Consider the following 13,403-nt stretch of genomic DNA (forward strand, 5'->3'; position numbering starts at 1 on the left):
TATGCCACACCTACCCATCATGCATCACAGATGAGGTTGGCATTGATTCTAACCTACTTTCATTGCTGACGTAAACGAGACCAGGAGACCCTTGAAAACTACGTCAATGTGGTTGTAAAGTATACATAACATAACCTTGCTTATTCAAATGCACAGAATGGCATTAATCAAACTATGCATTGGATTAATAATGTTTGCCATATATATATATATATATATATATATATATATATATATATATATATATATATATATATATATATATATATATATATATATATATTAAATTAAATTAAAATTAAATTTATGCATTTAGCAGACGCTTTTCATCCAAAGCGACTTACAGTGCATTCAGGCTATCAATTTTTACATATGTGGTTTTTTTTTTTACATATCATATATATATATATATATTAAATGCTTCACAAATAATTTACCTCATGATGTATTTTGTTGTTGTTGCAAATTGTTTATTACTCGCCTATAGCTATCACTTTAATTTGCAATGCTGACATAAGCTATTTTCTTTTAATTTGCAAAGCTGCTAGTTAAAATTACTCTAAAAATACAGTAAACTATTTGCGCTATAGACCAGTATGTTTATGATCATGATAATTAATTAAAATAATATAGTAACAAATACCAATACCAAACAGCATAAGGTCATTTTTTGTACAAGTAAAATAACGAAGCAAATGAGACCGGAAGTCTCGCACATTTAGTTTACAAATGTCCGTGTCTGACATTAGCCTACATTAAGTCGTATGAACTATAATATGAACTAATACACACACACAGAGAGAGAGAGAGAGAGAGAGAGAGAGAGAGAGAGAGAGAGAGAGAGAGAATAAAATCATGTTCAGATTTTGGAACGATATGAGAGACTTTTGTTTTCGGGTGAGCCATTCCTTTAAGACAGCGTTGATTTATTTCTGCATAATTCATGGAAGCCATTTATCCGGTTTTTCTAAAAGCAAGCAGTCCTGCTGAATAAGAAGCTTTCCTAAAGCAATCCTGTCAAGTTATGTTATGATAGATGAGCACATTTGGCAGCACTGCGCACTTGGACTCCATTAAACGTCAAAAGACCGTGGCTGTGATAATGACGCTGTGAGCTCGAGCGTCTCTGGCCGGGACCCAAATCCTGTGAGGAAGGACGTGAGGATCTCGACTCCCTCAGCCTCTGTCACAGATCCTCCTGGCGCGTGGCCACGCTTGGATCCGCTATTTAAACCGGATTCAGCTGACAACCCCGTTAGTTAGAGAGACTTGAATAAACGCGAGGAACGGGCCGACGCGCTCCAGGGTGAAACATCCCGGTGAGTAACAACAACTTTAATAGAAAGTGCTATAAAGTCATGAACGGACATAAAAAAATATATTTAAAGCCCAAAATTTGTAGCCTACTTACGAATAATGATAAATAATAATTTTAAATCATGTATAAATATTGGACTGATGTTATTACAGTTAATGTTAATACATTATTATTTTTGTCCTTTTTTTTACTTTGATGTCAGTTTATATTGTGTTACAATGTGATACAGTCTCCGAAATTAATGTTTCTTTAGTATATTTTATTCATTTTTATTTTACTTATTTGTTTTTCCTTTCCTCATTATTATTATATTATCTATTATTTTACAAATTTGTATTTATTTTTTAATCTTCTCATTATTATTATTATTATCATTATTATTACTACTACCACTATATCATTTAAAAGGACTAAGTTGTTAGCTAACTTCCGCTCTGTTTTTTTACAGATTATTTAACTCTGTTTCTGTTACTGTGGTAATGGATTTGGCGCGCAACGCCTCCGCGCTGTCATCGCAGCAGACCAACCGAATCGTCTTGTCCGGTGGAAGCGACAGCAACGCGTATTTGTACATCGTCATCGTGGTGTCTTTCTACGGAGTCTTCCTCACTGGCATCATGCTCGGTTACCTGCGCACCAAACGGCGCGAGAAGAGGCGCACGAACGCGTTCACGCGGCTTCTGCACGAGGAGGAGCAGCGCGAGTGGGGCGCGAGCCAGAAGAAGCACAGTTTCAGCCTCCCCGCGTTTCCCGCCCTGCGCTCCACGCCGGTGCCTTTCATGCTGAGCCCCGGCCGCGCGCTGGAAAGCGGGAGGATTCTCTCGCCTCTGGCGTGCGCGCTGTGCTCGGTGGAGCGGAGCAGCGTGAGCTCCCTCAGCTCCGTCGCGGATGTGCGCTTCACTATCGAAGAGGAGTCGGACAGCGGCGGACACGAGGATCCACAGAGAACGGGCTCGGACCACAACATACACGGAGCATCCGGGGGAAAGCTCAAAGAAGCGCTCTGAGGTTCCCGCTGCAAACCGTTACGATGGCAACCATAGTTCCCGCCGAAATGCAGTGATTACAGTTAATGGTACAACAAATAAAACTGTTTAAAGTTGGTACAAGACACCGTTGTAATAAAAAAAAAAACAAGTAAAGAACGTTTCTAAAAAGGCTTCTTGTACTGTTTTAAGAAAACCCTGTGTTAATTTATTGACGTTTCACGGTTGTAAATAACTACTGTAGTAACTTGGCGGGAACTGTGAAAGTTCTCTGAAGTGCCTTAATGGAAAATATGAACTCTTACGCCAGAAACATATTTTTACACAAGCACATAACTAGCGATATAAATTGGATTTGACACATCTTGGATTACAATGACGCACGAAATTCAATTTGTGTTACTAGACGTGTATTTGCTCGCATGCTTGTGTGAAGTATGTTTCAGGCATTAAACGCGATGTGACCACTGCCAAACATTGCGATACACCTGGAAGTCACTTGAACAAAACAAAACAATTTTTTTAGCATTTTACTCAATAATGGCCTATATCGTCATTCACACAGACTTGTAAAATGATTTACAAAACGTAAAAATGTCTGTATATTTTGTTCTATAGACATTGATATGTCTATAATTTTTTTTTTTTACCTTATTTCATGTGTAAACTAAATAAAATGTTCCTTCAGAATGTGAAGGTTGTGTGGCTGTTTATGTTTGCACTTACCGATTATTGCCACTTGGGGAAGACAAAGACCACCGGGGCTTCTCCAGGGAAGGTTTCTCACAGATTAGGGTTTTTGAAACTCTATAGACCTAGGAACCTAAAATGGTAACACGTTAAGACATAAGCATTCAAAAATGTAATTAAAGGTTTCCAAAAAATATATTTTTTATATATTCTCCACTGGCCCAAGGGACTGAAACTCAGTTCTTAAAAATGCAATTAGACATTCTGAACCACTTTTCAGATTAGAAAAGTTTGTGTCAAGCCTCATGGCGTCATTTTAGAGATTAAGATCTTTCAAGCGTCCATTCCTGAAACATTTTTCACTCTATTCTTCCCCTTGAGAGTAGGCTAGATGTTTATTCAGGGACAAGGGAGTTTTCTATATTTCATGATTTTGTGCTTCCACACAGATCTGGATGATTATAAATATAACCAGAATCCTTCATTATCATCTTCCTCGCAGTCTTTGTTGTCTTAATGAAATGACATCACATGCACAAGTGTCAGTGACCCGTCTTCCACCCCAGGGATTGCAGTGGAAAGTTCTCGCATTTTCCGTCTGAGTGGCTCTTTTCCAATAAAAATTTCCTCAGTTCATCTTATGTGAGTAAAAACTGTTGCTTCGATGAATTGAAAAAGATTTCATTTTGTTTTTAGACAAAACACAATGACACATAATGAATAAAACTTCCGAACAAAACACTGCATGTGAACAATTTACTGAATCTTTTTTCCCTATCAAAGATATGAATTATAAACCATGTCATGAAAATCTGATTTTATCTGAAAACAATATACAAATTCCAAGCTTATATGTGCAGTCACATCTCTGTTCATGACCCAATTTGTGCTCCCAGACAGATTCATGTTGATTAAAGGGGTCATATGATGCGATTTAAATTTGTCCTTTCTCTTTGGAGTGTTTCAAGCTCTTGGTGCATGAAGAAGATCTGTAAAGTTACAAAGACTAAAGTCTCAAATCCAAAGAGATATTCTTTATCAAAGTCAAGACTTGTCCACGCCCTCTCAAAACGCCCCAATTAAACACGCCCCCACATGTCTACATCACTATGTGGGAAGATTTGCATAACGCTGCCCAAATGTTCAAGAAAAGAAAAAAGGCAAAAAACTTTCATTCTCTCTGTTGACGCCGGCGCCATGGTTTTATATTTACACAGCGCGATACGTAACGCATAAAAAGACAGTATAAGTAATTATAATCCGTAATTATGTCCCAACTGGATGCAACAAATGCATCATTTGTAATAGATTTTAATGTTTGTCTCATAGCGTTGGGAAATGGCCTCACGGTATGTTAAGGGGCATTTCCGTCACATGCTTGAGGCATTCGACCAATCACAACATACTGGATTGCTGGCCAATCAGAGCACACGTCGCTTTTCAGAACAATGAGTTTATTTGTAAAATCTACGTTTCAGAAGGCGGGGCATAGAGGTGAAACAATGTACAGTATGTGGAAAATAATGTGTTTTTTAACCTTAAACCACATAAATACATTGCATTACGCCAAATAGCCTACACAAAATAATGTTCTTTCTAGCAACATCATATGACCCCTTTAAATGATTGCTACTATATGAAAGACAAAAGAGGGAGTCAGAAGAGAGGTTAGTGTGACTCATACTCCCTGCAGAGGAAATGAAAATCACTTCCTCCCTCTCTATGGCTCTGTAACATGTATTGTATGGCATGAATGGAGCATTCAGGATCAGTTTTATAAGTGCTTCTGTGCTACACTTGTTAACAGGAGAGTGGTAACTGACCCGCTCTTTTATGATGCATTTATTATCCAACGTTTTTGCTAAGAGTATGGTCTGGCTCTGCATACAATTAAAGTAAAGTGAACTTCAGCTGTCAAAAAGGCTGTAAAAGTGGTTCATTAGCACTGTGTTCCAAGTCTTCTGAACTCATAGCGTTGTGGAACAAACTGAATTTTATTTAGCTGAAAATTCACATAACCATAACTATTAAAACTTCAGTCTCAGTCAGCTACGATGCAAATTATATTTGACGAATTAATCGGCTGTATATATATATATATATATATATATATATATATATATATATATATATATATATATATATATATATTCCCGGTTTTGATCACTCTGATGAATCGTTTAATGAACTGATTCAATATTCAATTGACACCACTTACTGAAAGTTGAATATGAAAGTTATATATTCTTCAATCATTTAAATTTTGTATGCATGTTTGACAGTTAGCGGAAACTAGAGATTATAATTTATACAGTTTTAAATATGCATATATTTCTTACAAAAACGCATGGATTCACTTCAGGAGGTATATTTACCCCCTTTATGAACCACTGTAGGATGGCTCGAGGGTGAGTAAATCATAAGATAATTTTCATTTTTGGGTGAACATTACCTTTAACAGAAAATGTCCTCTTTTACTGTATAAAATCTAAACATTTTGTCCAATATTTGTTTTTGTGTTGTATGAAACGGTGATACTTTTTGTGTTCAATTACTGGGTTATTTCACATACCGTCTTTAAAAATAAATGGTAAAATAAAAGTAATTTCTCTCTGTCTTTGCTGACTGATTTGGTCACGTTGACATTTGAGACTAACATTTACCATGTAAATCCCTAACACAGAAAAACAAATGAAATTTAATTTCTCTTATTCTCATCTGACCTTCAAGACTTCCCATTTAATGGAACATGTATGAGGCTTGCCATGTTTTAAATGGCAACCCAACTTGACTTATTCATATTTAAATATCGAGTAACAATCTGAATAGTCAGATGTAATTAGGAAGATTAGGAAGAGTACCAATAAAATCGAACATAATGATAAGGTGAACACATACTAACCAGAACCATTCTCAAAAGAGTCTGAACACACGCAAATGTTTCATGTCTCCAGGTTCTTAATGAGAGTTTCTATGGCAACAGGTTCCCGAGGGAGTGCTTAATTAGATATCTGGATGGCGTAAGGACATCCGTATTAGGGCCATGTTGACGTGTGTGTGTGTGTGTGTGTGTGTGTTAGTGGGTGAATGGGTGCTCCTCAAACAGCAAATGAGTTGAAAAAAAAAAACACATTAAAGGTGCTGTAGGGAACTTTTGTAAAAAAAAATATTTTTTACATATTTATTAAACCTGTCATTATGTCCTGACAGTAGAATATGAGACAGATAATCTGTGAAAAAATCAAGCTCCTCTGGCTCCTCCCAGTGTCCTATTGCCATTTGCAGAAATCCATCGCTCCCGGTAAAAAACAACCAATCAGAGCTGCGGTCCGTAACTTTGTTTGTGTTCAAAATGTAGAAAAATGTATATAATAAGCGAGTACACCATGAATCCATTTTCCAAACCGTGTTTTTGGCTTGTCCTGAATCTCTAGGGTGCACCTATAATAAGTGTTTATATTCGGACTATTTTAGATTGCTTCGGGGGTACCGCGGCGGAGTAACCCAGTACCTTTGTGATTCTTCATAGACATAAACAGAGAGAAGTAGCTCCGGCTACGATGTTCTTCCGCAAGACGCAAGCAGTTTTGTTTATTAACCGCTAGAGCGTCAAAAGTTCCCTACTGTAGCTTTAAATCTTGTTCATTAATGTAATATTGCATGAAATGGTACAATAACGAGGATCAAACTGGCCCAGAATATTGAAAGAATTTGAAGAACAGACTCAACCCTGCTGTTAAAGACTAATTCTTACAGTTCCAATTAAAACTACAAAGGGACGTATGCCACTGAAGTTCCATAAAGTACTTTTCCTGATAGTTCTTCAGAAAACCATCTGTGCCCTGTTGCTTAAAAACCCCAAAACTGATATGAATAATATTGAAGTCCTAAACTAAATCTAAACACCCAAAACAGTTGATAGTACTATAAGTTCATAGTTGTGAGACTTAATGGGGTCCTAGAGGGTCAACTTCAGATGTTTCTCCTAAAACTCCTAAGGACAGATAAAACAGACTCAATGCTTAGTCAATGTTAATCTAATGTTGATTTAGTAGCTCAGATGATCATTAGGTCTTGGTATTCAATGAGAAATGTTTCCATTTGAGATGTACAGCCTTTGATAGCATTCTTGAGATCTCTTATGAAAAACTCTGAGACACATGACATTACTAGGGTCAATTTCTTTGGGGAAAAAAAACATCTGAAACTTGTTATTCAAAAGCCTGCAGTTCCTTTCCAGATTTGTCATTGCTGTCTAGTATAACGGATACATTAAAGTTGACATCACTAACATCATCAAATTGGTTGAACAAACAGATTGTCTCATACCAAGTTTACAGTCAATGATGGCTTGTTGGGATGGTCAGGATGATGTCAAGATGTCAACCTATGAAAGAGTTATAAGTGTCTCTGCATCTCAAATCATGAAAGGTATCTAATAGGAAATGTGATGTCCTCAAACTCACATCATTGGCTGACTCAGAAGTCGTCAAACTGGTCAGATCATAATTTTGAGATATGAGAAAGTATTTTAACACCAGATTACACAGCTATGAGCAAGGAACCATAAAGAACCACTAAAGAATCTTTATTTTGATCTGGATTTGCTATCAGATCTCAGTTTTAGGGTCTCATTCTGGTGGTCTGAGCGGACGCTGGTTTGAACTCACTGATTAGCTGAACTTGACATAATAAAACAAAACAAGATAAGCCTCATGATTTCGGGAGGCTTGTAAGAGACCCCCAGTGGATTTTCCCAAAGCTCTTCATTTCCTGCAGCATGAATACGTGCAGAAAAACATCATGCATGAGAGTAAACCGGCAAAACATAAAAGATGATGATATTATGGTCAGAAATAACTCTTTTAAAGTCTGAAAACGTGTGTGTGTGTGTGTACTGTAAATCTCAATATAACAAGCAACACTTTCACTCACCAACCAAATCAAATGAACATAGTAAGATGTTTGTTTTATAGCTGCTGTCTCTGAATATATGTGTGTGCTGAAGAATCTTTGATCCTGCTTTCAACTTTGCATTGACCTGATGCCATAAAAAACTAAACTAAATCTTGCAAAGTAGATGATTGGATGCCATCTGCTCCCATCTCAGCAGGAAATCACTGCTAACTACCACGTTTTACTACTTAGATATGAAAGAAAAAGAAATGTAATATATTAGTTCCCCGCCCCCAGCTGAGACACTCCAAACACGTACAGCCATGATGGTTTTAATTGATTTAATCACTTTAAAAAGTAAGGTACTAAGTGCAACATGTGCAGAACAAATCTGTCATATAACATACATGTAATCTTTAGTGAGAGCATGTAAAATAATATGCCATGTTTCAGCAGGTTATGGTCCAATGACTTGTTTAAATTATTTTATCAATTTTTTTTCTTTTTTAGATAATTGATTTTTGGTAACAATTTACAAAGCAACAATTAATTTTTTTTTTTTTTGCATTATTAAACATTAACAAAGCAATTATTAATGCACACTGGAAACTTTTGCTGCTGATTAGGACACAGGGTAAAGTGTGTCAAGTTCTGAACATGGGAGGCTGGTTTTTATCTGATTTAAATATGATGCTGTGCTGAAATCACCCTGATGGAGCTGGCAGTGAGATGAGAGAAACAGTTTAGAGGTCAGAGGCTTGTAAACAACTACATAACAGTGCATTTCTTATACTGTATTCATCTTCTCGTATTAATTCTGAAAGCTTTCTAAATATATGAGCAAAATCCTTTTAAGCTGGATTTAAATGACGAGGCTTAATCTGTGTGAGTGTGTTTGTGGGCATAGAAAGTGCCAGAATGGACACGCTTGAAAAGACCAATTGCTGCAATGGTGGATGACTCACCGGTTGGGAGTATTTATAGCATCAACACACACACACACACACACACACACACACAAAGAATGAGCCTTTTAACCTGGAAAAAGTCAAATCACTCTCTTTCTCTCTCAACATACATGAACAAACCATAACACAGGTAGATAAATAAAATAAATGCAATAAATAAAATAAACTTGCTCATGTTGATTTTGTTCATGAGAAAATTGATGAGAAATAACTGCTTGCTCTCATTGTTTGGGAATTGTTGCTGAAATGCTGTTGCCAGGCGCAGAACAAGCACGGTTGCTATGGATACAGATGTTGACAGCTGGCTTTGTCTGACTGACACCTGTGACCCCTCACTGATGTTCCCGCCCACTTTTGTCACTATGACCACATGAACACTGCAAAATGTTCAGAATATGTTAGTTATAGATTTTGAATCAAAATAAGGAAGTTTTATATGATATGTGGTGCCTGTCTAATCAATACACACTTATTGAGATATTAAAGCTGTTTGTCTCTCTCTCTCTCTGTGTGTGTGTGTGTGTGTATGATTGCTCTGCTCTTTGCTGTGAACAAAACCCTTGGGGATAATTATGTCTCCAAAACCGCTCTATTTCCACCTCAGAGAGAGAGACAACAACAATGGTCAGAATTCAGCCCCACGAAATTGTCAAACCATAAAAAGAAAATGTACTTGTTGGACTGAAGCAACTCAAAAACAAAGCAACTTGAGTATAACTTGGCCCTAAGCAGAAATTATACAACAGCAGAATACCCGAGCATATTAAAATACAGGCAGATATTGACAAAACTGGCTGCTCAAAGAGAGCCGGATATGATCCTACTGTAGCCAAAGCCGATCTCACTAGTGTCACAGTACATCGATGCTTGTCACAAGAAGAGAAACCAGTCGACAAATCAGTGATGCGTTCACAAACAAACACAGTTTAGAATTTTAGTATTTCTGTTTACTGAATTTAACATTTGTATTTTATCATTTTAGATTTTGTTCATTTAATATCTGTTCTACGTTCATTGTGAGCATGAGAAATGCCTGGCATGCCAATAAATCACATCAGAATCGAAAACTGAATTTAGAGGAAGAGAGGTGAGTTATTTTTAGTCTTAGGGCTTTGTTCAAATCAAGCAAACACCACTAAATATTACATTTCAGCATGCAGCATTGTGCTCCAGAAATAATAGAAATCTCTTCTAGTCTCTTCATTACTATGGGGTTGCTTTCTGGTGGCATAATGTATAGAGAACACATGAATGTCCATACAATGCATAGCAAAGCAACCACCTGTTACGCCACCCAATGCTAAAATCCACTCAGAACACCTTTGCTCATTGCAACCACAAAACAACATTGTAAAAATGATTTTTCAAAATGTCAAGTTTAATTAAATGTGTCGCCTGCTATTTTTTATTATTGTACATTTCCTGACAATTTCTGAGTGAACATTATTTCTGAGTAAATCCGACAGATTTTTTTTCTGCAGTGTACTCATGAAAGCACATAGCAATGCATTAAGAATCACTGTGGACACTGTACTAACTACAACCCAAAACATCCTAGCAATGGCTATGCATGCATCTGAAACGCTCTAGTGTCATGACAAGAGTTAAAAAAACCTTAATCTAATTTGGTCCATCACTGTCCCATCACACTTGTGTTACATACACTCTTCCACTATTACCCTTTGTCTTTCCATTTTCTCTTTTTTTCCTCATTAAAGCTCATTTCGAAGCCACACACACACACACACACACACACACACACACACGCACACACACGCACACACACACACATCTGACCTATGAGTCATTGCTGGCAGCACTGCAAAACACTCTTCCATCCTCCCTCTCTCTCTCTGTGTCAGACTGATGTTGTCTCTTGTTTCTGGTCTCTGTCGACTTATCCCAGTGTCCTGAGATGACCTGTCAATCACAGGATATTCAGAGATCAGGAGTGTGTTACTAGCATCTGCATCAGTGACCGAGAGTGTCTGCGTTTAACAGATACTTTCGGCACAGCTCAGTTTTACGGCTCTTCTTCTCTTTACCCTTTTGTTGAGTGGTTTCCTTTCCATTTCTGATCTCCAAAGGCTTCCCTGAAGCCAAACAGTCTTCTTACATCTCGTAGAGTCTTGCTTTTTTTCTCTCTTCTTGTCTGCTGAGGTGCGATAAAGAAAAGTGACCTTGTTATTAGAGGCAGCAAAAAGAGAACCTGAACTATCACCAGCACAGGATGCCTCCAGGTTGTATACTTCATGCCATTAACTTGCAAGTAGCTGAAAGCAAATATGACTTTCAAATGTCAAATTGGATGAATCGATTAAAGGAATAGTTTGCACACAATGCAATGCAATCATTTACTCATGCACCCTCATGTTGTTCCAAACTTGAATGAGTTTCTTTGGTGGAAACCAAAGCAGATACTTTGGAGAAGTGTCCTTGCTGCTCTTTTCCATACAAAAAAAAAAAAGGATGTTATAGAAGAGGCACTTATAAGTCTACACAAATAGAATGTGCTATGTATTTCAAATCTGTTTTGGTATAAAAACTTAAAGAAATGAAACACTACTGCAGCTCTCAAATATAATTGACATTCATCTGCATTCAAATATGGCAAGTTAGGACACATTGCATCAGATTTTACATCGAATTTAAATGAACTGCTTGCAAGAAGCAATAAAGTTTGACTGGCATTTTTTTTCCTTTGCATTGCATTTTAGGTTAAATCTTTATCCAGTAATGGACATAAATATACAACCAATAAAATAACGACAACAACTCCACGAGAAGTATAACCAAATAAATCAGGTTAGATTTTGATACGGCTGATCTTTATCCCATAAATTGCAGTGCAATGTGTACCTTTTTTGTTGTGATGTAGCATTTTCCTAATAGCATCTGAACTGATTAAACCTCCATAATCTCAAACGGGAAACTACTCGGATTTTAATGACCGTGTAGGAGGCATCATGGGATATGGAGTCCATTTCAGCAATGAAACAGATGGAAATACTGATCAATAATTGAGATGAAGGGGAAGGAGAGAGAAAGAGAGAGACACACAGGACTCGTTGGCTCAGATCAGATCTGCTGTGTGTGTGTGTGTGTGTGTGTGTGTGTTTTGTGGAGGGGAAGTAATTAAATTGTAATGTGTGTTGATCTGTTTAGAGTCCCTCAACATGCTGCTGCACTTTCCTCAAGATACTGAGAGCAACAACCTTCACCCACACACATACAAAAACACTACACAAGACGACAGAAGGGGAGAGGAAGAGAGAAACATGAAGAAGTAACAAGAACACATAATGAACTGTTTAGAGTATCAGGTGACTGCTGACACACATCTATTGAGTTTGCATACCTCTCGTCTCATATGTTTATATTCCTTGCAGAATAAGATTTTACCAGATCAAAATAAATAAGAGATACAGTCTTACAAATAAAAACTAACAAAGCCCATAAAATGCGTAAATGCATAATCAGAAATAATAAAATGCATTTCACAGATGTCCATTAATTTGTGAGCACAAATGTGAATATACACAATTTTACCCAAGAGAACTGCTTTGGCATCTCTTCTTGTTTTCATAGGCCCACAACACTGTTAACGCTCTGACAGAGCAGAAATGTTTTGCATGTGTCTCAGTGTGGGAGGCACGGTTTGATGCCCAGATACATCTGAGAATTCAGGAAAAATGAGAACATTCCGTCCTGGGCTCCATGGGAAAACAGACAGCCAGAAGGGAGTGATGTTTGACAGATCAACAAACATAATCTTTCTCAAATATACAGAAAAACAAAGCTGATCGTGTTCTCAATCTCTCCGTTTGTCGTTGTACAAACACTGCGAATGATGCCTCAGACTGCTGAGAACACAAACCATAAATACCTGACATTAATTGTAGGGTGAAACATCTTTCATGTCTTGCCTATTTAAATGTGTTTATTTTCCTACCACAAGCACTGCACAGGGGAAAAAACACACAAGATTCGTAATGTTGAAATGTGTCGACACTAAAAAGTTGCACATGTACAAGTGTGTGATCTCCTGTGAAGAAACGTTCAGAGGAAACAATATGGAGCAATGCTTTGACAGATCCATTTAAAGAATATTCTGGGATTAAAAATTGAAACTCTTGTCAAACACAGACTACAATTTCAACTCACTGACAGTATTCACTTGTTTGTTTGAGTTTACATAATTTTCTGTGGTAATCAGTAGCAATCAAAATTATTTCTTGATCTTTTAATGTACTTAACATCTCTGAAAATTCAATTTCATCTTTCTGTGCACCATCAGAATATCTCAGTAGGCAATTTAACCTAATTTTTTTATATATATAAAAACATTAGATTTTAATATATTGCATATTATGCATTGGTTTTCTAGTGATGTGCATGTTGCATTATGTATGTTAGACAGTCAAATTCATACAAACTAATGCAATGCATTCTTCAAACACTTAAAAACATCTCATAATTATGCACTTCTCTGAAATGAGCATGAAAAATAGGAACTATATAACATTTTGTTGGGGCACAATAAAA

At 36.9% G+C, this 13,403-nt stretch overlaps 1 protein-coding gene across 1 annotated transcript; it reads left to right on the plus strand.

Moving 5' to 3' along the window:
• Positions 1 to 1,188: 1,188 nt before the first annotated feature.
• kcne4 (potassium voltage-gated channel, Isk-related family, member 4) lies at positions 1,189 to 3,000 on the plus strand. The gene is made up of 2 exons (XM_052615806.1): positions 1,189 to 1,319; positions 1,767 to 3,000. The coding sequence occupies exon 2, from the start codon at positions 1,798 to 1,800 to the stop codon at positions 2,323 to 2,325; it is 528 nt and encodes a 175-aa protein (XP_052471766.1). The 5' UTR covers positions 1,189 to 1,319; positions 1,767 to 1,797; the 3' UTR covers positions 2,326 to 3,000.
• Positions 3,001 to 13,403: the final 10,403 nt, after the last annotated feature.

This window comes from Carassius gibelio, chromosome A15 (genome assembly GCF_023724105.1).
Source record: "Carassius gibelio isolate Cgi1373 ecotype wild population from Czech Republic chromosome A15, carGib1.2-hapl.c, whole genome shotgun sequence".
NCBI lineage: Eukaryota > Metazoa > Chordata > Actinopteri > Cypriniformes > Cyprinidae > Carassius > Carassius gibelio.